This window comes from Castanea sativa, chromosome 5, assembly GCF_040712315.1.
Source record: "Castanea sativa cultivar Marrone di Chiusa Pesio chromosome 5, ASM4071231v1".
NCBI classification, from domain to species: domain Eukaryota; kingdom Viridiplantae; phylum Streptophyta; class Magnoliopsida; order Fagales; family Fagaceae; genus Castanea; species Castanea sativa.
The window spans coordinates 40,942,241-40,968,342 of NC_134017.1; the positions used below are offsets into that span (position 1 = coordinate 40,942,241).

The following is a 26,102-nucleotide window of genomic DNA, read 5'->3' on the forward strand; positions in this document are numbered from 1 at the left end:
TTAGGCGGTTTTAGTAGTATTTTAGTCATATTTGAGGCTTTGAAGGTCATTTTGGAGGTTTCAATGTTATTTTAATCATTTTGTAAGTTCAAGGGCAAGGCCAGGTCCATGTGTATGCTAGGGTGGTCACAAGACTAGGGATGACCATACTCATTGGGTAATGGATATCTAACCCTATCTGATCTAAATATTCTGGATAATACCTGGTTCTACATGGGTAGAAGGTAATCAGGTAGGTTTTGGATATTACCCGAATTTTTCGGGTAGGATTTAGATATTACCAATTTACATATTATTACTCATTTAACTAATTACTTCTAACACAAACCCAACTCAACCCAATTATTATGGGTAAACTCTAACCCACCCAATTACCCAATAATCAAAATTAGCAAATTGCCCCTAAAACTTCAAAATGACCAAAATACTCCTAAAAACCTCTAAAATTGCTGAAATACCCCCGAAATCTAAAAAATTAACGAAATACCCTCAAAATTGAAAACATGACCAAAATACCCTCCAAACCTTATAATTACCAAAATACCCCCGAAACTTTAAAATTACCAAAATACCTACTAAACCTTAAAAATGAGATAACCTCAAAACCTAAAACATGACCAAAATACCCTCAAAACCTAAAAATTACCAAAATACCCCTAAACCTATAAAATTTCTAAAATACCCCTAAAACCTATAAAATGACCAAAATAACCCCCCCTTGAAACCTTTAAAATGACAAAAATGCCCCTAAAACCTATAAAATGATTAAAATACACCATAAACCAAAAAAATGACCAAAATATCCACGAAATCTTAAAAATATGACCAAATGACCCCAAAACCTAAAAAATGATAGAAATAACCCGAAAACCTAAAAAAGCACTTATGGAGATTGACTTTTTATGAACAAAGATGGAAGATAGCCATCAAGCTCTATTTCAAATCACAGTTAATGAAGAGTAATGTTGTGAGTTAAACTAAAATTATGTTGTTTTAATTTGGTCCTTTTTGTTTCATCAATGAGTAATGTAATATATTTTAATTATAGATGTAGGCTTGTAATGTAATGAGATGTTTCTTAGATGGTTAGACCTATTGCTATGTAATGAGATATCATAAATCTTTTTTATAAGTGATGTGATGATAATGTTAGGTCATAAGAAGTAAGGATGATTCTGATCAAATTATTGAAGCTCGATGCCATTACACTCAAACAGAGGTTGATGGTCGAATTCTTTATAATCTTTATAATGATGCTCACGTTAAGGTAAATTTTAATTTGAAGTGCTATGCTATTTATTGTATATTTTATTTTGATAGTCTAACTTGTGTTTTTATTTGTTTGTTTGTTGTGTTTAGGCTATTGAAGGAAAGCTTAGTTTTTTTTGCAAGATTGTGGAGATGTTTGAGGCTATGAATGGAAGTTCTTATTTTACAGCTCAATGGTATTATCGAGCCAAGGATACAGTAAGTATCATCTTAACACCATCTCTTAAGTGATTTTGGTCCTCAGTATTTAGCTTGCTAATGTCTAGTTCTAATTAAATTTTTTTTCCACGAGTCATATAGAATTTCATAATCTTATCGAGAGCATGAGTGTATTCTATTAAAAAATCCGGGATGATAACCCATTAGATTGTTTGGTTGAACAATTAACAATTGCTAGGATTTTTTTGAATGTGTGATTTCAAGTTCTTACATATGTTCTTTGATTTTTATATAATGTGATAGTAATTAAAGTTTGTTTTTTAGGTTGATTCGGCAAAGAGAAAGTCAATTCCCAATTATGATTATTATTGTGACATGCTCTATTTATTGCTATATTCTACATTTTTTTTTTTGGAGAAAGTTTTAACTTATAGTGTCCGCTTTTAATTATAGCCATTTATCATTAGACCAAAACACTAATCGGTTTTTAATGTAGGCAGGAATTGAACCCCAAGTCTCTTATTCAACTATCAGAGTCTTTTCCAATTAAGTTAATTGTAACCCACTACATTTGTTAAGTTACTGCAGGTTGGAATTTTTTGTTATTTGTTATCAAATTGTATTTGTGTTTTCAAATTTGAAAGACCTTATTTTCATTTCTCCTATTTTTTCCTCCTTGTAAACTTGCAAAAGAGAGGCATAGTAGTTGTGAGGCCTCATCAACAATTTCTTGTGACATGATATGAATGGGATTGAACTTGAAGAAGTTTCTAAAGCTCAAGATCACCCTAAGCCAAAGGTGACATTGCTAGACCCTAACTCCAGTTGTGGTGCTATGTCAACTAGGATATGTCTTGGAGATAATTTGTTCGGTTTACATCTTGTTACAGTAAGTTCTATTCTTTAAATCACAAAATATACTGTTGATATCGTATTTTGTCCAGCCCTGATCTATGCATCAAAACAAATGCCAAAATCCAAAAAAAAAAATAAATAAGTGAAAAGTTGCAAGTTTCGAAGCCAAAGAGTGTAAAAAAAAAAAATGATTGGATAGTGGATTAAAGGGTACACAACATTTAAAAACCCTTTTGCTAGCAATTGAGGCCAAAACCCTAATCGAGTATGGTCAAAAGTTGACTTTTTTATTCAACCCTCTAATCAAGCTAAATTTTGGACTATCTTAAAAGGCATATTTTTCCCTTCGAAACGATAGTTTATAGGCCAAAATCGAGGGTTAAAACAGATGAGATATCAAAAAAATACTAAAAACCCTAATAAATACTTCACTTTTTTTCCAGGAAAAACAACTAGTTTTTGGACCAATTTCACACAACCAAACTATATCGATTGGGCAAGAACTAGAGCAATATGGCTGAACCAACTTGAAGTATGAGGTCTTGACTGCCTCTCATAAAAAGGGCATGATGATATCTACTACGGTTTGGGAGAAACAGATTGTTTAAGGAAAAACGTCACAGAATTTTCAACATTGCGTCACCTTCCTTTTGAATGCGATATCTTAGCAACCATAACTCCAAATCTTACAAGGTCAAGACCAATGGAAACTAGACATCCAGATCTTTCCAGAGATATAAAGTTTGAAGAAAACGAAGCTCATAAATACCTCCAAACAGCTGCATGAACATTGGACTAGAAACAAGAAAAAAAGACAAAATAGTCTGATGAGGTGGCAAAAATGGGAGGCTATGTGTTGTGTGTCATGACACACTACACATAGCCTCCCAATTTTTTGGATCTCTTATAAATACTCCCCATTTTGTTTTGTAATAATAACAAAAAAATAGATAGATAAAAAAAAAATGGAGAGAAAAAAGTGCAAAAATTCTGGAAAAATCTCTACAAATTCTATAATAATAAAAAAATTCTCTCTCCTCCCTTTAGGAAACCCATTGTAAGTGCACAATTGCACCTGGACCCAAAGACAACTACGGGCTTAGGCCCAATGAGCCTTGGACAAAAAAATTTGTAGAGCGTGGGCTTGAAACCTAGATTAGAAGTGCTGAGAACTTGATAACGGACTAAGAGTTACAAACACATGTAAATAACAAAAGATAATTGTAAATAGGCCTCCTCGGACGTAAGCCGAGGGCTACTTCTGTATTATTTCTAGTTCTTACTTAAAAGTTACAATTCTTCATTTTTTTCTTTGTTGCTGATCCCCCTTCTCTTTGGCCTCCACCCCCCTTAAATACTTCCTCCCCTGATACCTTTTGGACAGTGACTAGAAGTTTCAGCCCTACTGTTCAGGGGTCACTTTCCCATCAATGCGGCCAGGGAGGTAGGTGCAGAGCCTTTAATGCGGAGGTGGCAGCCTTTGCCCTTGATATTTTCTTTAACACTGGTGCATCTAGAAGGTTCAGGGTGTCCCCCTTTAACCATTAGTCTTTCCAGAGTTGTGCCTTAACCTTCATAATGAAGTCTTGAGTTTTCTTGGATCTGTCTGAGGAGAAGCTCGTCCTCGGCTGTACCCTCGGATCCTCGGCGTATGGGCCAATTCGTAGAGTTTAATTCTGGAGCAGGTCGGCCCTCCATGCTACAGTCCAAAGGCCCATATGCCCATTTGGGTCCTTTTACTCCCCACACCCATCATAAAAAAGACCTTTCATTTTTACTTGTAATTTCTTGTAGGTAAGCTTATAGGGATCAGATAGTTTTTTTTTGTAACTATACCCGTCCCCATTTTCTTTACCAATTTCTTGTAGGTAAGCTTATAGGGATGGGATAGTTTTTCTTGTAACTATACCCATCCTCATTTTCTTTACCCCTCCTCTTGTAGCATCATCCATTTATATATATGAATCTCTATTTATTTATCTTGTCTCTTCATTTTACTTGCTTTAAATTCCAAGCTTTTATTATTGTGTATCTATCTTTTTATCTTTATGTCTATATTATTTGTTGTTGGTTGTGATGCTGTGGTTATATTCCTTGATGGGTATTGAACAATCTCCTAGACTTTATATGGGAAGTACCCGTAGGGGGAAGAAATCTCATTTCTTCTAGGCACCTAGGAATTTTTATGTTTTTGTTTATATATATGTTGTTTATATATATATATATATATATATATATATATATATATATATATATATATTTCTATCTAGTCACCTAAAAAAAAGATTTTCTATCTATCCATTTCAAATGGATTTTAAACCCCAAGTAAAGTACAATATGGGTATCATAAGGATGGTTGATAGCTTAGAACTTCCATCTCTTTTTGATGAAGCACCCATAGGGCTTGAAAGAGATTAAAATTTATTTAAAAAGGACTTCTAAAAAGCCTTTTTTTAACAAATATTTACAATATTTCAGCACTTTATTTTCATTTTCATTTAAATTTCAGCATTTTACTTTTATTGTCATTTAAATTTTAGCACTTTATTTTCCTTTTCATTTAAATTTCAAAAATTTATTTTATTATCATTTATATTCCAACAATTTACTTTATTTGTCATTTCATTTCAGCACTTTCTTTTACTTGTCTTTAAATTTATAGCACTCTTACCTATTATTGCTCTTTACTTTTCTTACCAATAATGTTGCCATAAATTAATAGCTTGGGTAAAAAAAATTCTTTTATAATGATTTTCTAAGGAAATGGTTTTTAAAAAATAAAAAAGTTTTATTCCCTTTTTCCAAAATTGTGTTTTAACCCCAAAATTTCACAAAATTATATTTTGACCCTAAAATTTTTCCAAAATTATATTTTGACCCCCAAAATTTTTCTTTCCTTTAAAAATGTTCTTTCTAAAAAATAAATATCTTTTCCTTTTTCTAAAAAAAATCCAGAAATGAGATCTTTTTTAAAATTAAAAAAAAAAAATTTCTTCCTTCTTCAAAAAAAAAAAAAAAGTTTTCTTTTACCACGTTGGAGCTTCTTTCAAAAAATGTAAGAAAATAAATCTTTTGAATGAGCAAAACTTTAATGGGATATTTCTTTTTCTTAAAAATTATGGGATTTTTGGAACCCAAATTTCTTTTTAAAAAAAATAAAAAAAACCCATGAACATTTTCTTAAAATCTTTTTTGTTCAAAAGCAATTTTTCCATGAAATTTTTTTAATACAAAATCCCCTTTCATCATGAAAATTCATGGGATTTTTTACTCACATCTTTTCAAAGAAGAAAACCCCATGTAACTTTTCAAAGAAATTTTCCAAACCTTTTTTTAGTTACCCTTTCTTTTACAAAAATGTTTTCCCAAAATAAAGCTCTTTTTTTCAAATCATTTTCTCAAAAATCATGGGATTTTTTGAAAGTAAATCTTCTTCTCTAAAAATAAACCCATGAATCTTTTCAAAATTAACAGGTTCCTTTTGCTAAAATGAATTTATTTGAAATTTCAAATTTGTCCCCCAAATTTTTGGTACCACTAAAAAAAATGGTACTTTTCAAAACTTTTCTTTTTAAAAAAAAAAATGAAAAAATATTTCCCATTGCAAACTTTTCTTGTTCAAAAGAGATCTTTTATTTCAAAAAATGTTGAAAATGGTTTTTAAAACTTCTCTTAAAACAATAAAAATTTTCTTCAAAGATATGTGTTTTCTATCAAACTTTTCTTCCAAAAATGAAAATAGAGTTAACATTGTAAAACTTGTTCATGCATTGTAATTTAAAACTTTTCCTTAGAATAGCATAATTAAGGATTTATCTATCTAGTAAACATTTTACTCACATGCTATTGTATACTATTCCTTTATTTGCATGCTTCCTCACATGATAGTAGTTAGTACTCACATGATATCTATCTAGTAAACATTTTACTCACATGCACACAAAGAGTCATGTCACCAAGGACCCAATGTGCGATAAACCAAAAGAAATAGAAGAAAAGCCCTAAACTAGCTTTTTTCTCCTTTTTTGGGGCATCCACATATACTAACTTGAATTAGATGTCAACTTATCATCATCATTATGTCTTGGAACTAATTTATTTCTTTTGTCTGCTGCTATAGAGATGGACAGTTAACTTGAACCAGTATGCTTGTGAAAGTCTCAAGTTAAACCATCCAAAGACAAAAGTAGATTGTTCAAGTCTATTTTCTTCTATTTATGTATGGGCAACTTCATGCTTAAGTGCAAAGCTCTAATATTAGTATATCCTTGGCAAATCAAGTTAGAAATGAATCTCCAGAGGATTTGTTGTTGTTGCTAGAGGAGTGGTAAAAATTATTCTGTTATTTTTCCCGAATTAAAAGTAATGATGTTCCACAAAAGTATGTGGATCTATTTGGAAAAAAAAATATTATTGATGATGGTAATGGTGATGATAATTATAGTCATGAGGCTGATGGGGAAGATGAGGAAGTGTTTGAAGTTAAGAAGATGTTAGGAGTATGTTATGGTGACCCCAAACATATAAAAAACACTTGAATTATATTTTAGAGTATTTGAATTTCAAACCAAAGTTTAAAGTGATTTGTGGAAAATGTTTGTTAAGTATGCTATTTAGAACCAGTGTATCAGTCTCTCCTTTTATAACTCATGTGAACTCTGCACTTGATTGAAGGCTGGGAATACAAGTATGTCATTGTGCACCTATGTTGACATAGCTACACTTCATTACTAAATAGTTATTTACTCAATAATGTGTTTGCAGTCATTTGATATTTTTATTTTATTTTTGACAATAATAAATTAGATTTGAAGACTTCAAATGGAATTATAGATATTTTTTCTATGTTTGTCTACAGAATAATTTAGAAAATATTGATTGATATGTCCCAATTCATGCACTTGACATTCTTAATATTGTCAATATATTGCTAAATTGAAGTCTACTATTATGTTAGAATATTTACATGGAGAAGTTAAAATAAATTCAATCATGTGTTCTCCCTAAAATGGTAAGAAATTGTTATATTTAATGAAATGCTGTTTTTTTGTTCATGTAAGCATGAAAAAGGGTTGTATGTTTTTTGAGTGCTTGTGGTCTATGACTATGATTATTACTCAATAAATGTTAAACTATATTGTTTGATATCTCATTTTGTGTTTGAACTTTCCAATGAATGTAATATTGTAAAATTTCAAAGGTAGTACAAAAGTTTAAAATTCAAAGTTTTTTAGAATGTGCATATTGTTTGTCTTTTTAGGACAATTGGGTCTCGTCATCTCTTGTATTTAGGTTCCCTAGAAAAGTTATGGAGCTGATGAAGACACTTGAGAGCCAATTAAGGGATTGAGCTATTGCAAGGAATTGAATTTTATTACATTTTTATGGGATGTGCTATTTTCTTGCATATTTTTCTAATTATGCATGTAGATATTTTATAGTTACACTCCATTTAACAAGAATTGTATTAAGACTATAAAGGAATTTGTCACCGATAGTTACAAGTTAAAGATCTTAGCTTTACCAGTAAGTTTGTCATTATTGGAATTAGTAGGGAAATTTCATGGGTATGTTGCTTATTTTGCAATACTCATAAAATATCCCTACAAATTTCAATTACGACAATCTTACTAACAAAGGTAAGATCTTTGACTTGTAACCATTAGTGACAAATTCCTTTATAGTCTTAATACGATTCCTATTAAATGGACCATAACTATAAAATATCTACATGCATATATAATTAGAAAAATTTATAAGAAAATAGCATATCCCATAAAAATGTAATAGAACTCAATTCCATGAAATAGCCAATCCTTTAATTGACTCCTAAGTGTTTTCATTAGCTTCATAACCTTTCCAGCAAACCTAAATACAAGAGATGATGAGACCCAATTGTCATAAAAAGACAAAAAATTTATTATTCTAAAAAACTTTGAATTTTAAACTTTTGCAATACTTCTAAAATTTTACAATATTACATTCATTGGAAAGTTCAAACACAAAATGAGATATCAAAAAATATAGCTTAAAATTTATTGAGTAATAATCATAGTCATAGGCCACAAGTACTCAAAAAACAAACAACCCTTTTTCATGCTTACATGAACCAAAAAACAGCAATTCATTGAATTTACAAATTTCTTACCATATTAGAGAGAGCACATGATTGAATTTCTTTTAGCTTCTCCATGTAAATATTCTAAGATGATAGTAGACTTCAATTTAGCAATATATTGACAAATTTAAGAATGTCAAGTGCATGAATTGGGACATATTGATCAATATTTTTTAAATTATTCTATAGAAAAACATAGAAAAAATATGTATAATTCTATTTGAAGTCTTCAAATATAACTTATTATCATCAAAAATAAAATAAAAACATCAAATGACTGCAAGCACATTATGGAGTAAATAACTATTTAGTAACATAGTACAGCTTTGTTAGTGTAGGTGCACAATGACATAGTTGTATTCACAACCTTCAATCAAATGTAGAGTTCACATGAGTTATAAAAGGAGAGACTGATAGACTGGTTCTAAATAGCATGCTTAACAAACATTTTCTACAAATCACTTTAAACTTTGGTTTGAAATTTAAATATCGTAAGATATAATTCACATGTTTTTTTTTTTATATATCTTTGGGGTCTCCATAATATACACCTAATATCTTCTCTACTTCAAACATCTCCTAATCTTCCCCATCTACCTCATCACTATCATTATCAGCACCACTACCATCATCAACAACATTTTTTGTTCCAAACAGATCCACATACTCTTGTGGAACATCATTAATTTTTATTAGGGAAAAATAACAGTATAATTTTTCCCATTCCTCTAAAAACAACAAAAAATCCTTTACAGATTCATTTCTAACCTGATTTTCCAATGACAAATTAATATTAGAGCCTTGCACTTAAGCACGAAATTGACTATACATCAATAGAAGAAGATAGACTCGAACAATCTACCTTTGTCTTCGGAAGATTTAACTTGAGACTTTCGCAAGCATATTGGTTCAAGTCAACTGCCCATCTCTACAACAGTAGAAAAAAGAAATAAATTAGTTCCAAGACATAATGATGATGATAAGTTGACATCAAATTGAGTTTTGTATATTTTGTGGCTTAAAGAATTGAACTTATTGTAACAAGATGTAAACCGAACAAATCAGCTCCAACACATAACCCAGTTGACATATCACCACAACCGAAGTAAAGGTCTAGCAATGTCACCTTTGGCTTAGGGTGATCTTGAACTTTAGAAACTTTTCTAAGTTCAACCCCATTCATATTGTATCACAAGAAATTGTCAATGATGCCTCACAGCTACTATACCTCTCTCCTACAAGTTTATAAGGATGACAAAATAGGAGAAATGAAAATAAAGTCTTTCAAATTTAAAAAACTACACAAATACAATTTGATGTGAATAACACAAGATTCCAACAAGCTAGTAACTTAACAAATGATGAATATGGCAACAAATATAGCATGCCATAATAATAATCACAATTAGGAATTGACTTTCTCTTTGCAGGATCAACCTAAAAAACAAACTTTAATTATTATCACATTATATAGAAATCAGAGAACATATATAAGAACTTGAAATCATACATTCAAAGGAATCCTAGCAATTGTTAATTTTTCTACAAAAAAATCCAATGGTTTATCATTCTGGATCTCTATATAGAATATGCGCCTGCTCTCGATAAGATTATGACAATTCTGTATGACTTGTGGAAAAAAAATAAATTAGAACTAGGCATTAGCAAGCTAAATATTGAGGACCAAAATCAATTAAGAGATGGTGTTAAGATGACACTTACCATATCCTCAACTCTATAATACCACTAAGCTGTAATAAAAATAAAAAAATAAAAATAAAAACTTTCATCCACAGCCTCAAACATTTCCACAATCTTACAAATATAACTAGACTTTCCTTTAGCAGCCTAAACACAACAAGCAAACTAAAACACAAGTTAGACTATTAAAATAAAAAATATAATAAATAGAATAGCACTTCAAATTAAAACTTACCTTAACTTTAGCATCATCATAAAGATTATAAAGAATTCGACCATCAACCTTTGCTTGAGTGTAATGGCGTCAAGCTTGAATAATTTGATCAGAATCATCCTTATTTCTTATGACCTAACATCATCATCACATCACTTATCAAGAAGATTTATAATATCTCATTACATAACAGTAGGTCTAACCATTTAAAAAATAGCTCAATACATTACAAGCCTACATTATAATTAGAAAATATTACATTACTCATCAATGAAACAAAAAGGAACAAATTTAAACAACATAATTTTAGTTTAACTCACAACATTGCTCTTCATTAACTGTGATTTGAAATATAGCTTGATGGTCATCTTCCATCTTTGTTCGTAAAAAGTCCATATCCTTAATTATTTTGTTTTTAGGTTTTGGAGTATTTTTTGTCATTTTTTAGGTTTCGGGGTTATTTTCTTAGGTTTCGAAAGTATTTCGGTCATTTTATTTATTTAATTAAGGTGTATTTTTAACATCCTATAGGTTTTAGGGGCATTTTTGTTATTTTTTAGGTTTCGGAAGTATTCTGGCTCATTTTATAGATTTCAATGGTATTTTAGTCATTTTATAGGTTTAGGGGGTATATTGGTCATTTTTAGGAATTGGGGGTATTTTGGTCATTTTTTAGGTTTATGGGGTATTTTGGTAATTTTTAGGTTTCAGGAGGTATTTTGGTCGTGTTTTAGGTTTCGAAGGTATTTTCCTATCATTTTAAGGTTTAGTGGGTATTTTGGTAATTTTTTTGATTTTGGGAGTATCTTGGTCATGCTTTAGATTACAGGGTGTATTTCGGCAATTTTAGAGGATTTTAGGGGCACTTTGGTCATTTTGAAGTTTTAGGGGCAATTTTGTAATTTTGATTATTGGGTAATTTGGTGGGTTAGGGTTTACCCATGATAATTGGGTTAAGTTGAGTTTGTGTTAGAAGTAATTATTTAAATGGGTAATAATAAGTAAATTGGTAACATCCACACTCTTCCTGATTACATTCTGTCCATTAAGAACTAAATATTATCCAGAATATTTGGATCGAGTAGGGTTGGATATCCATTCCTCATGGGTATGGCCATCCCTACCCAATCCAAATATTTTGGGTAATACCCGGTTCTTAATGGGTGAGTGTGTGTGTATGTATGTGTGTGCACGCAATATATATATACACTAAACTAACTTGTGTTGACCACCCTAACTTTTTTTTTTTTTTTTTATATATATATATACAAGATAGAATCTAGCCTAATTTAACTGTATATATGTGTGAAGTTTTCTCTTGGAGACTTAAATTTTGGCTCTTGCCCCCCACACCCCACAAGTATTTATACTTGTGAAGTGACCACCGCACCAAGGATGCGTGGTGGTTGACCACCGCACCAAGGATGCGTGGTGGTTGACCACCCTAACTTGAAAATCACAAGAATTTAAGTTTAACAAAAATAAGAGTAATGATATAGATATATATATATATATATATATATATATATATTTATAACATTTTTAAAACAAATTTACAATAAATCATATGTGATAAGTTGTTACTATTTTTAATTTGGACCCAACATTGATATTAACCCACCAATAATAAATTGTTGCATAGGATTTTTTGTGAAAATATTGTAAATGTAGAATTAGTCTAAAAATAATTCCAGCTCCTTAAATATAATTCTTAACCCCTTAAACCAACAAAAAAAAAAAATTAACCCCAATAACAACAAAATAAAAACCCAAACAAAAATTTGACTAGACCAAACGACAATAAGTGAACAAATTATTCAACAAAAAGAAAATTCAAAAAGAAAAAATGTCTGATCATTAATTGAAATTTGTAACTCGTTCAATCAATTACCTAATGGAATATTTATCTGTAGCTACTAATTGAAATCTAGAATCTTTTATATTCTTTGCTCTCATACTTTTCACCTAATGCTTAGTTTGTTGAAGTACCAAAATGTTGAAACAGATAACTTAAGAAAATCTATACCCGAAAATAATTCTGTTTTACAAAAATGAATTTTAACATTTATGGGTGATCCTTTGAAGAGGAACCTTCCGTTAAAGAACTGAAGCATCTGCTGCCCCCGTTATCACTTAAATGAGTTTTGGGTACCAAGATCTAAAAACCAAAATATGAAAATTCTTAGTTTACATTCTATTTGCAATGTAAGATTTTCATTGCTAGTACAATGTAAACTTATAATTATCCAAATTAAAATTTTGTTGTGGTCTCAAGCAACAACTACCAGCCGATCGAATAATGGACCATGTAAATTATTCATCAAAAGAAAAATACGAAAGTCTATATTATCGATAGTTAATATTATTATGCTGAAAAGAAATAAGAGATATTTGGAATGTTTGAGCACAAGTGAATCTGTACGTAAGCAACCAAACTTATGGTCTACATAATATACAATATGATTATTCCTGGTATGATATGGATTAGTTGCAAAGCAGTAAATACTTAATTCTGGTAGGAAATAGACAAGTTTATCTTTAATGAATTAGGAAAGAAAGAAGCGCTCTTGGCTGATTGTTTGGTAATGGCTATTACTGCCTAAGTTCAACTAAATTGTCTGTATAAATATTTGAGATTTTTTTTTTCATTGATTAATACTACTGTCTTTGTTTTGTTGTAACAGAAATACCCATTTTTGCAATGGAATAAGTATTCTATCGTAAAATCCTACCCCAGCTCTACTGTCACAATACCTTGCATTGTAAATATTAGCAAGTTCCTGTAATTTGACAAGCATGAATAGGCTCTTTCCAACCAACTAAATGGTTCAGTTGCAAACTGCAAAGAATCATCTTATGAATTCAAACTTCAAAGAGAGCTGAATGTAACAATTTTACGATCAGATCAATCCACAGATTTTGTAAACTTTTTGAAACGGCATGAATATATTGCAAGAAAAAAAAAAGAAAAAAAAAAAGAAGAGTTTTTGTTGTTGTCCTTAATTTGCAGAGAGGGGGAAGCCAATTCCATGGCGCTTCGTAGGAAACGCAACAAACAAGATACTGTTAATGGCACCAATTCCAACTGGCAATCTTGTAAGAATCTCTTGGGTCTCATCCGATGGCGTTGGGAAGAAGCAACTAACCACATTCTTATCAAAGAGTGCGACTGCTACAAATACCAGGATTGACATGAGAGCATGCATGAAATCTATTAATCTTAGCCGATAATTTGCAGCAAGTTCAGGTGAAAGGGTAGCTGAACCATCAATGACCCACAATCCTTTGGTGGTGGCAAACCCATAACAGATGTTTCCCTTTTTGTCCTTGAAGCTGTCAGTGAAGCTTAGTACGAAACATGACACCCCACAAAGGGTCACAAGTGCAGCAGTCATGAACCGGCCGATCGGGTCACAGATACCTTGATTTGTGAAAATGGGTGACAGAAGTTGGAAAGCAAGGACTGATCCAGTGGGCAAAAGATTGGCCAAATGAGCTGTGCTCTGAAATGTCTGACTAATGGCTTTCTGTATCAGAGTTTTCTCTACTGTTTCAGTTATGTCTTGCAAGAGGGGCTGTTTTGATTCATCTTGATGGTTGGAATCAGATTCTACCTTAATCTCCATGGCACAAAACCTTTCCCTTCTCTTTTCCTTTGTTTTGATCTCCTGTTAATTTGTCTGAACATGCATGTTTCTTGTGAGCTAGTGTTTTATAAGTATTGGAAAGAAAGAGAAATTGAGTGGAGGAAAAGGGTGGAAAGATTGGATAGGCATGTCTTGCAAGAAAACAGTAAGATAAGGGATAAAAAACGCAGCTTTCTCCAGATTTTGGAGAGGAGAATTTTAGGTTCATGTCAATGTTGAAAATTAGTTGGAAAAGTTTTCACCATTATGAAACTTTTAAGCTTTCAAAAAGTTTGCTGGAGAGAGATCATCTTACATGAGTTCCAATAATAAAGTGTGAGTTGGGCGGCATAGTGGTTTTTGTTGCTTGCGTCATGTTATTTGTTTTGCTGAGACGCAATGGCTACAAGCTTGGCTATCATAAAAGAAAGCATTTGCTTGTTGGTAGCGTTTAAGGTGAGACTCTTTACAAGAAAATATATTTTTAGTGGCAATAGTTGCCGCCATATAAATGCTCTTATTATTTTGAGAGGCCTTTTGTGGTAACTGATCATATGGTTGATGCCAAAAGATTGGCAAGCGTGCCAGATTTTACGTCAAAGTAGAGGGATGGAGAGGGTTTAATGAACTTTGAATACTTTCTAAATGAAGAGTGTTAGGCCAAAGATATAATTTATATAAGTATTACAAGTATTACACCTGACAATATCCTAGCCAATATAAATTTATTAAAAATTTAAAATGTATATCATAGGAAATATTTGAAATCCCATGTCATTGACATGTTCGACTATAAAATGATTCTCGGGTCAAGGTTTATGGAAATGGAGCAATAACAACACGGCACATGGTAATGAATAAGATTAACTGTCAAAGCATCATATATATATATATATATATATATATATATATATATATATATATATATATATATAAATAGGAACACTTTCTCACACAAGACACACACAATCAAACATCCAAACCAAAGGCATTGGCTCTCTTGTATCTGGAATCTGGAATTAACAGCAGAGTTTGGAACGTGTAAGTGGGTCAATTTTGCCTTGCTTGAATTAGGCTCTTTGTAACTTAGGCATTGCAATCTCACTATTATCAACTAAGTATTTTTAATTTCCTTGTTTTTATTGTTAATTTGTGCATTTCTCAAAAAGTCCTGTTAAGACAAATTGTACTGAACTCATTCCTCTCTGTGAGAAGTAGAATTTCCGGCCTTGAGTGGTAATTAATTACTTCAAGCGGACTAAATTGGGTTTGTACTTAAAAAAAAAAAGGAAGTGTTTGAGAAGATTTGGAAAAGTATACATATTTAAAATGATGTTTATGTCCTTAACATAAAGTTAAATTATGGTTGTAAAATTTAGTGTCGAGGTATATTCCCACTAAAATTAAGCTCTTTGTATGGACCAGTAAAATAATCTGTCAAGTCCTTATTTATGGGTAATCTCTTTATGTTTTCTCAACAAAAAAAAAAAAGTCCTTATTTATGGGTAACCTCCCATTAAATTTGAACTGTAGCCGCGTCATTTCCTGGCTCTCTAGAAATTCGTATGCCCTATCTTATTGATTTTTTTATTTATTTATGTAGCATGTTCAAGTGAAAAAGGAGAAGCATAAACCCAAGGACAAGTCTGTACACAAGTGAAGGGAAAGGAATGATTGCATTCGTTTTGGGGGGGGGGGGTTGGTATGGCTCTATGAATTTTTATTTAGGGAATTATAGAACTTAAATTATATAAAAATAAAAAGATAATTTTATATACAGCCTAATATATTGTTCAATGGACCAAAGTTTGATTACAACTTAGTTAGAATTTAAGATTACAACTTTTACTAAACATATTAACATGGCTACATATTTTGAAATTTTAATAGTAGAATTGCATATTTTTTATGCTTCATGTCAATTTTCATGTTAATCAGATGTTATATACTATTTGATCCGTAAACTTATTTTTTATATATAATTTTAAACTACAAAAATTCAAAATTTAAACATTTAATTGAAAATATAGTTATTTATCTTTGATTTTATTGATATTTTAAAGGAATTGAGGATATAAGAAAAAAAATGTAATTAAACGATGGATTTGTCAAAATTCACATTCAATAAAAAATATATATTAAGTGGAGTTGTAGCATTTATCTACAACCAAGTTTGTTGACAAATTTTGTCGAAAGATTATTTATGTTGGGCCTAGATAAATTTAGGGTGATAACAAATTTTTTTAGTGGTAAAAAAATCATAAAATTTTTAAAATTTATATATAATAATTTTTTTTCCAAGCTAGGATGGTCTTGACACTACAAAAAAGTGGGTCTATAGTGGTGCCACAAAATACCACTATTGTACCGCCACTATAGGGTTTTGCTCTGCAAGTTTCATAATCAATCACCAAATACATGATATTCCCATCATTAGAATGATAAGCCAGCGTTGAAACATGAGGACAAGGATATTTCTTTTGTACGTATTGTGTAAGCCAAGGAGATTATTTTTTTTCATGAAACCATTCGATTGAAATACACATCATGCTCCAAACACCATTGGCTCTTCCAAGATCACAATCCTTGAGATCCCAGACGCATGAAAAGGCACCCTCAAAATGACAAGGGCTAGAAACTTAGAACCTTGAAATTTGACATATCCTTAGGCACCCCTAACGTACTCCATGGCGATCAAGGAGCTGTTTGGTATGGTTATTTAAGCAACATTTTTCAGTTTTAAACAACATTACATATATTTTCACACACTTTTCACTCACACATATTTTCAAAAAATACAAACAACGTTATACTAGAATAACGTTACTAAACGGCCTCCAATTTTTTGAAATGACCCCATTTCTATAGGCTGCTCAAAGGATCAACAACAGTTGTTGTACAGAACAAACCCGAGAAGGCAGCCATCAATATCAAACCAAAAAAGAAAACCTTTATATGCAAAAGCGGAAAAGTGATATTGAGTAAGGGTGAGTTTGGTTGGGCTTTTTTAAAAAGTGCATAATGAAAAAGTTGAGTTTTGAAAAAGTGCATAATGAAAAAGTGATTTTTCAAAAAGCTGAGTGTTTGGTAAAAGCTGTTAAAAAGTGCTTTTTGAAAAAGCTGAGTGTTTGGCTAAAACTATAAAAGTTGCAGTTTGAGGGACAAATTACCAAAAAGGACAATGTATATATAAGGGAGTTTATTTCATATTTATAATTCAACTACTTCATATACTTACTAAATAATAATAATAATAATAAATTTATATTATTGGTATTATTTTAATAATGTTTGGGCAATTATTCTTTTTTAGTGGCATAATTATTTGTTATTACCATTAATGACTTCTTATTAATATTAATTAAATCTAAATAATTTTCATCATCATGAAGCACAAAATGAAAATGTAAAAAGATGATAAAATATACACCAATAATCCAAGTTTAAATTGTGCTATATAAAAATGTAAAAAGATATAAAATACATACCAATAATCCAAATATAAATTGTACTACATGATATTATACAAAAAAAAAAAAAAAAAATACAACTACTAATTATTACCCCCCCAAATAGAATTTGCAATGGAATCACGAAGAACCACCATTGCAGGTTAAGTTAAAGTTCCTGAGTTTTGCTCATAACTGCTACATGCTTCACTATTACGTTCTCTTCTAGAAATTGAATCTTCATTGGCATTGTTGAACTCCTTATCATCCCTATCATTTAGTCTAACAAAATTATGAAGAGCCATAGTAGCAGATACAATAAGTATTTGGATATGGAATGGAAAAGATGGCATGTTTCTAATAATTCTCCATTTATTCTTCCACACACCAAAAGTGCGCTCAATCACACATCGAAGAGATGAGTGAGCATGATTAAATTTTTCATGTCTAGTTCTAGGGCCTCCACCTCTCCTTCGAAAGTCCTGAAGATGGTATGATATCCCTTTGTATGGTGCCAAATAGCCTTGCATCATTGGGTATCCAGAATCAACTACATAATATTTCCCTAAACAAAGAAATTCAATTGTATTAAACACACACACAATATGTCATTATAATGAACAATTGATTAACTAATTACAAACATGGTGTGGTGGGTGCGGAAAGTTGTTACTTTGTGTACGAATAGTATCAAGAGAAAATGTGGGTGTCGTATCTGCACCTTCCCATCCAGGCAAAACAAATGTGAATAACATATCAAAGTCACATGCAGCCATCACATTTTGGGTTGGATATCCCTTGTCTTCCAAAGTATGGAATGGACTTCCTCAGTAGGTACAATCGCTATCACATGTGTGCCATCAATTGATGACAGATGCAATCCTAATAAAAACATTAATAGTTTTCAGTTCCACATGCATTGTATTATCTTATAGACAATAACACTTATTCAAATATACAATAGTACACATACTTTGAAATGTGGCCAATAAATTGGATGGTCTTGTATTTTGGTTGGAACTTCACTAAAAGTTGGATCCGAATGCTTTACATATGCTTACAAAGCGAGCACCTAACGAGAGTGATCATCTTCTCAAAATGTCTACTTATGGTTTCACCCAGAATGCCGAAATAATTCTTGAACCATTCGGTTACATGTTCCATGACCAAGTATCAGTAAACAGATTGCCACTAACTCTTCTAACCTTATATTCCTTGAATGTTGAAGTCCAAAGTCACGTTGTAAAACTTGACACAAATTATGAAACACCTCCTTTCTCATTCTAAACATATTGTAACACAAAGTCTCATTACCTTCCATACAGCGTCTCAGCCAATCCCACCCCGTTTGTTCAGAATCATGACAAGGAGTCTTACTAATGTACTTATTGAAATATGTCACAACTGCTTCACAGGTAACTGTCACAAGCTGGTAAAACTCCTCGTTAGAATTGTCATTACTATCATCACTGTCAGAATCACTATCACTGTCATCATCACTGTCACTACTTTCATCATCATCATCATCATCATCATCACCATCATTGTTATCACCATCATTGTTATCACCATCATTATTATTGTCAACATTGTTATAATCACTACCATCATGATCATCACAATAATTTCTGTAATCCCCATCCATTAATAGTTCCATAAAATGGCCACTCTCATGAGTACCATTATAATCATCCATATTGGTTTCAGCTACACAACAAAATAACAAATATTCAATCAAGACAATTCACAACATACCAAGACAATTCACAACATCAAGTACATAACACTGTAATGAAAATTTCAAATATGTTTGCATTACACATATATTAGCCCAAAGCTAATACTAAATATCACATAACTTAGTTTAAAGTTAATACAACATAGCAAATACAACATAGTTCATACAACATAGCTAACTTAGTTTTAAGCTAATACAACATAGTTAATACCACATCAGGTTAGTCACTTCTGCTGCCTATAAATTATTGCTTGTAGCCACTTCAGCTGTGACTCTGGGTCCTTAAAAGTTAGGAACATCTCCCTACGTGACTTTTTTAGAAAGAGAATGGAAGCTTCAACCACAAACGCAAAATCCACTCCAGGAAGTGCTTTCACAATCGCCATTACATTATCAATTGAACTTGGTGACTCTCGAGAAGTACCTTCAGACCTATTCTGACATACAGTTATTAACTCACTAATACGATTGTCCAACATTGCAGCTCCTCCTATCTTCTTCTTTTTCTTCCGTGAGGGTATTGATTCACTAGCTCGCTTTTGTCCTGAACTACGTGATTGACTAGTATTTCCTTGCTGCAAACTACCAATGTCTAAACTCATGTCACATTGGTTATCCTTAAATTCGGAGCTACCATCTGAATCACCAGCACCCTCTTTTGGCATTGTTGGAGGTAATGTACCTGAAGAAGGGGTCCATGCAGCTACCCCAGTTGCTGCAACATCCCTAAACATTATCTCAAGTTGTTCTAGATTCTGTGGACCTTTCTCTCGGAATTTTTTAGCTTTGGGTAATTCCTACAAAATGTAATTGTAATTTCACTCATATAAGAATAATATAAAAAAAATAAAAAAAAAACTATCTCCAACTAACTACATATTAATAAAATACTCAACTCACCTTCAACTTCAGGTCCCACCAACAATCAGGAGCGGCAATCGTTCCCTTCACTGCATCCCAACCTAAACCTGTGTCAAGATTCCTCAATTTTTCCCACACTCTCCAATCACCTTTTAATACATCCCACCTACTTTTTAATTGGTCCTTATCATAGTTTTGACCGGTCTCTTCACTAAATTTGGTCACCAAATTGAACCAACCTTCGGGTCTAAAGGCAGCACCTTTTGTTCTATTCCCGGCTTGAATTTGTTCCACAAAAAGGTTACAAAAAGTAGTTGTCCACGATGGATTAATATCCCAATCTGCTCTAGCCTTTTTTACCTCGGGGTTGGAAGTGGAATTTTTTCCCATCTATAAAGTTAACCAACCATAAGAAATGCAAAAAATAGAAGATTGAAAAAAATACAAAAAACACACAATCAATAACATAAAAAATAAGTTTACACATAAATGAGTGAAAATAATTAAATATGTGAATTTCCTCAAGTAACTAGTTCATATTTTTTATTATGCAGTGCATTCCTAGAGTATATATGAAGTATATTATGCATGACCCATCGACGGCGCTCAAGTAGGCTGCCTCCTGGTGCGGCTGCTCCTGGGGCATGCCCCGTGACGCCTGATGCTTCCTCCAGCCGCTAATGAGCACCGCTCCTGGGCATGACCCATCGCGGCGGCCACACGATCCTGGGGCATGCCCCGCACAGGCGAGCCGATGACGGCGCTGCTCCTCCGATGGGTCATGCCCGGCAGGCGGCGCAGGCGCCTGATGGCTCCTCCTGGGCATGACCCGGCGCGGCGCTGATGCAGCTGCTGCTGGGCATGCCCCAGCAGCAGCAGCTGATTGGTCTTAGCTAAAGATAGTAACTTCATTTCCCTCAAGCTATTTGGTCTTTTTTTTCTTCTATTTGTTAAGGTGTGCAAACTATTGGACAAAATGCATTGTGTTTAGCATTTAACAGACACATGCAGAGTTTCATAAACATTAAAAAAAAAAAAAATCAATAAATCATAATATGGTTTCAAACAAAGTTAGATCAAATACACCCAATCAACAAACAAATTTCAAAACCCAATCAACTAAAGAACCAAATGGGTCATCATTAAATCTCCAAACCCTCAAAAACTCAAAAAGGTACAAAGCTGTTAGATCAAATACACCCTGTTTCAGATCTTAAAAAAAAAAAAAAAAAAAATTCGGATCACTGTTGGTACCTGGTGGATTTTGGTAGCAGATCAGTCTTGGTTGGTGCCTTTTTGATCAAATGCGTACCTTCAAGATTCCTGTCTCAGATCAGAAAAAAAAAAATTTAAAACAAAAAAATTACACTTCAGAGAAAATGAAGAAAGCAGAAGAGGAAGAAGAAGAAGAGGAAGAAGAAGAAGAGGACGAAGAAGAAGAGGAAGAAGAAAGCAGAAGAGGAAGAAGAAGAAGCTTACCACAGGGAGATCGGTAGCAGCACGGAGAAGGCAGAGCAGAGAAGAAATGGGAGGAATTATTACACAGCAATTTCAGCGAAGCAGGAAATGAGATGAGAGGGTGATTCTGTAATTTTTGGTCTCAGCTCAACGGATAGCTTCCAACGTTGATGCGCGTTTTCGTTATGGACCTTCAGACCACCATTTCTGATTTCAGCATTTTTGCCTTTTCCTCAAAACGCAACTTTTATCTAAAATTTGCGTTTAGGCTTCACCAAACGCCCAGCCACTGCCAGCTTTTCCTAAAAGCTACGTTTTGGGTCCTAAAAGCTCAACCAAACGGACACTAAATCAAAATCTCTCGGAACAACACCACTGACTCACCACAATACTGGCGTTAGAGGAGAACATATGTACCTTAAATTAAGTTAACTTGACACAAATAAGGAATGAGCACCACCCTACAACTGAGTACCTTTTTAATGTAGTCACATAGTGAACCCAAATAAACGTGCGCAAGGCATTGCCTGCTGATTGGATTTATCACATATTAAACGCTGATTGGACTAGAGTCTAGACCCTTTGTCATCACGCACCATATCTATGTATTTGCACACCCTAAGAGCAAGTCATTACACGAAGCTCAAGTGAAAGACAATTACTATGTGTAGATAAGTAGTGAGAGATTTCAATTCCAGTTGGTCAGAAACACTTAGGAGGTGGAGATGTTTGTTTAACTGGTAATCATGGTGTTGGAAGAGCAAGGTAGAGGGCTATGGGTGTGTCTAGGGATGGCTATACTTATTAGGTAATGAATATTCAACTCTACCCGATTCAAATATTCAAATTATACCTAGTTCTTAATGGGTAGAAGATAATCAGGTAGGGTTTGGATATTACCCAAATTTTTTGGGTAAGGTTTGGATATTACCCATTTTACCCATTTAACTAATTACTTCTAACTCAAACCCAACTCAACCATAATTATTATGGGTTTTATTATGAGTAAACCCTAACCCACCCAATTACCCAATAATCAATATTACCAAATTGCCCCTAGAACTTCAAAATGATCAAAGTACTCCTTAAATCCTCTAAAATTGTTGAAATATCCCTGAAACCTAAAAAATACCAAAATACCCCTGAAACCCAAAACATGACCAAAATATCTTTGAAAACTAAAAATTACCAAAATACCCCCCATAAACCTTAAAAATGACAAAAATACCCCTGAAACTTTATACATGACCAAAAACCCTTGAAACCTTAAAAAGAACAAAATACATCCCTAAACCTAAAAAATGACCAAAATACCCCACAAAACCTAAAAATTACCAAAATACCTCCTAAATCTTAAAAATGACAAAAATATTTGCGAAACCTAAAACATGACCAAAATACCCCATAAGCCTAAAAATGACTGTAATACCCCCGAAACCTATAAAATGACAAAAATACTCCCGAAACCTATAAAATGACAAAAATTTCCCTAAAACCTATAAGATTATAAAAATACACCATAAACCTAAAAATGACCAAAATACCCTTGAAACCTAAAAAAATGACCAAAAGACCCTAAAACCTAAAAAATGATAGAAATACCCCAAAACCTAAAAAAGCACTTATGGATATTGACTTTTTATGAACAGAGATGGGAGGTGGCCATCAATCTCTATTTCAAATCACAGTTCATGAAGAGTAATGTTGAGAGTTAAACTAAAATTATGTTATTTTAATTTGGTCCTTTTTGTTTCATTGATGAGTAATATAATATATTCGAATTATAGATATAAGCTTGTAATGTAATGAGATATTTCTTAGATGGTTAGACCTTTTGTTATGTAATGAGATATTATAAATCTTCTTGATAAGTGATGTGATGATGATGTTAGGTCATAAGAAGTAAGGATGAATCATAGGGATTGCAAAAAGTACGCGACCCACGGGTACTCGGCCTGACCCAACCCTAATGGGGCGGGTTTGGGTTCTAATAATTCAACCTGTAGTGAGTTCGGGTCAGGTTCTAGTATTATGCATACCCGACCCACACACACACACACACACACACACACACACCACACACTTCCGAACCCTAATACCCTACCTCATTCTCTCAATCTTAGTAATCTGAGTTGCCACCCTCTCTCAATCTCAATCACTCTCACCAACCCACACGGTCTCACCGCCGCCCCTTTAACTCCTCAAGCAACCACTCTCACCAACCCACACAGCTACATTCATGGACTCACTGCCTCACTGCTACCCCCCCAATCACTCTCACTCTCCCTCCCCCCTACGTCTTCACCTCACTGTCAACGCCAACTCCCCCTCTATCAATGACTCACCGTAATTCACTCTCAATGATATGAATTTGTTCTCCACCATTTTATTAGGTTCATTGCCATTCCCATTTCTTAATGATATGTTGTTCTCTTTTTTTGTGATTTCTGTATTTGTGTTTGTGTTGGTGTTAGGATTTATGTTTGTGTTTGTGATTTTGAAAGGGAAAATCATAAATCTTAAATTTTTGTGTTTGTGATTTACTGTGTTTGTTTTTGTGTATCTGTGTTTGTGTTAGGATTTGTGTTTGTGTTTGTGTTTGTGAATTTGAAAGGAAAAATCATAAATCTGAAACTTTTGTGTTTTTTTATTACTATGTCTGTGTCAAGGTTTGTGTTTGTGATTTTGGGCCGAGCATGATGGGACGAGGCTCAACGAGGCGGGTTTGGGGGTTAAAAAAAACCCGTTTATTAAACACAACGGGTTCAGGTAACAGGGGCGGGACCGCAGACAGGTTCAAGTATAAAGAAACTCGCCCTAAACCCGACCCGCTACCATTCCTAATGATTCATTTGGATCAAATTATTCAAGCTCGACGCCATTACACTCAAAGCAGAGGTTGATGGTCAAATTCTTTATAATCTTCATGATGATACTCACATTAAGGTAAGTTTTACTTTGAAGTGCTATGCTACTTATTGTATATTTTATTTTGATAATCTAACTTGTGTTTTTGTTTGTTTGTTTATTATGTTTAGGCTTCTAAGGAAAGTCTAGTTATATCTGTAAGATTGTGTAGATGTTTGAGGTTGTGGATAGAAGTTCTTATTTTACAACTCAATGGTATTATGGAGCCAAGGATACGGTAAGTATCATCTTAACACCATCTCTTAATTGATTTTGGTCCTCAATATTTAACTTGCTAATACCTAGTTCTAATTATAAAAATTTCCCACAAGTCATACAAAAATGTCATAATCTTATTGAAAGCAAGCACATATTTTATTCAGAAATCCCAGATGACAACCCATTGGATTGTTTGGTTGAAAAATTAACAATTGCTAGGATTTCTTTGAATGTTTGATTTCAAGTTCTTATATACGTTTTCTGATTTTTATATAATGTGATAGTAATTATAGTTTTTCTTTTCATGTCGATCTAGCAAAGAGGAAGTCAATTCCCAATTGTGATTATTACTGTGATATGCTCTATATACTGCCATATTCTACATTAGTTAAGATATTAGCTGCATACACCTCATTTGTACCCCTTAGGACTTAGGCCCCTATTCCCCAATAACGACAGTACTTTGAAGTCCAATGTTGATTTAGGGCCCAGTCTCGTAAAACCTTGACTTGAGGATTATTTATGGAAAAAATAACTTATTTTTGGCAGAAAAAATCTATTTTTGGAAAAGAAAGGTTGCAGCAAACCCTAAGTGTGTGTACACATACACGCGTATCCGCACACACACTCAAACCATGGGCATCTAGGATTCTAGAAACTATGAAAGGAAAGCATTTTGCACATAAATTTGTGCAGAACGAATCCCACATCGTCTGGGAGCAACCTCACACCCCCTATTTTACTACTATATAAAGCTATAAAAGACACTTTTTCAAAGGGGTGAAACATACAGAAGATTCACTAGAACATTGTGAATCAAAGAACAAGTTTTCAACAAAACGTCCTTCGGTCAAGTTTTACTTGGTTGGAACCTATTTTGGTCTTGGCCTTGGCCTTTGAGTTCTTAAAGATTACTAACCTACTAGTTTTGTTGTTGATTAGATTGACTGAGGGGAACGGTCAAATCAAGCTCTAGAGAGTTCTTGTGTTGAGGTAAAGGTTCTAACTTTGGCTCTTCACTCTTCTTTGTTTTGTAGTTTGTTTATATGTTTTTATCCCTTTAATATGCTTATGTTAGTTTAGGCTTTCTTTGTGTTCATTTTATAAGCATGATAGGTTGTTAGTTTCTTGTTTTCTTTGGTTTATGTTCTGTGTTGTTGGGCTTAGGGTTCTGGGCGTGTATGCGCTCATATGTTTCATGCATGCATATGCATACTCAAAGTGTGCATATGCATACAATCAGGATGTGTACGCATACCCTATGTATGTGCACGCACACTCATACCCAAGAACCCATATTTGGTTTTTCTCTATTTTTTTCTTGTTTCTTTTGCATGTTTAGTATCTGTTTAGTCTTGTTTCACATGTTTTGAGACTATGTTTTAGGGTTTAGCTGTTCTTGTTTTGTTCTCTTGCTTAGATATTGATTAAGGTTTGTGTCCTTGTTGAATATCATGAACAAGCATATGGGTATGAACATGCATTAATTCATAGGTGTTGTGTTGCAATAAGGTAAGCGAGGTAAGTC

At 32.9% G+C, this 26,102-nt stretch overlaps 4 protein-coding genes across 4 annotated transcripts; all 4 read right to left on the reverse strand.

Moving 5' to 3' along the window:
* Positions 1-13,172: 13,172 nt before the first annotated feature.
* Positions 13,173-14,112, reverse strand: LOC142633335 (protein DMP4-like). Its single transcript, XM_075807560.1, has one exon. It carries the CDS (start codon positions 13,940-13,942, stop codon positions 13,316-13,318), a length of 627 nt encoding a protein of 208 aa, XP_075663675.1. The 5' UTR covers positions 13,943-14,112; the 3' UTR covers positions 13,173-13,315.
* Positions 14,113-17,555: 3,443 nt separating this feature from the next.
* Positions 17,556-18,167, reverse strand: LOC142635196 (uncharacterized). The gene is made up of 2 exons (XM_075809395.1): positions 18,065-18,167; positions 17,556-17,956 (listed from the first exon to the last, which is right to left on the reverse strand). Exons 1-2 carry the CDS (start codon positions 18,165-18,167, stop codon positions 17,556-17,558), a joined length of 504 nt encoding a protein of 167 aa, XP_075665510.1.
* Positions 18,168-18,505: 338 nt separating this feature from the next.
* LOC142635197 (uncharacterized) lies at positions 18,506-21,280 on the reverse strand. The gene is made up of 2 exons (XM_075809396.1): positions 21,245-21,280; positions 18,506-19,098 (listed from the first exon to the last, which is right to left on the reverse strand). Exon 2 carries the CDS (start codon positions 19,085-19,087, stop codon positions 18,506-18,508), a length of 582 nt encoding a protein of 193 aa, XP_075665511.1. The 5' UTR covers positions 19,088-19,098; positions 21,245-21,280.
* On the reverse strand, positions 19,323-20,380 carry LOC142637271 (uncharacterized). The gene is made up of 2 exons (XM_075811548.1): positions 20,030-20,380; positions 19,323-19,926 (listed from the first exon to the last, which is right to left on the reverse strand). Exons 1-2 carry the CDS (start codon positions 20,378-20,380, stop codon positions 19,354-19,356), a joined length of 924 nt encoding a protein of 307 aa, XP_075667663.1. The 3' UTR covers positions 19,323-19,353.
* Positions 21,281-26,102: the final 4,822 nt, after the last annotated feature.

Coding starts and splice junctions, on each gene's coding strand:
- LOC142633335 (XM_075807560.1), bottom strand. CDS start 13,942: ATGGAGATTAAGGTAGAATCTGATTCCAACCATCAAGATGAATCAAAA.
- LOC142635196 (XM_075809395.1), bottom strand. CDS start 18,167: ATGGCTGCATGTGACTTTGATATGTTATTCACATTTGTTTTGCCTGGA. Junction 17,957..18,064: donor TGATACTATTCGTACACAAA/GTAACAACTTTC, acceptor TTCTTTGTTTAG/GGAAATATTATGTAGTTGAT.
- LOC142635197 (XM_075809396.1), bottom strand. CDS start 19,087: ATGGATGATTATAATGGTACTCATGAGAGTGGCCATTTTATGGAACTA.
- LOC142637271 (XM_075811548.1), bottom strand. CDS start 20,380: ATGGGAAAAAATTCCACTTCCAACCCCGAGGTAAAAAAGGCTAGAGCA. Junction 19,927..20,029: donor GGTGGGACCTGAAGTTGAAG/GTGAGTTGAGTA, acceptor TACATTTTGTAG/GAATTACCCAAAGCTAAAAA.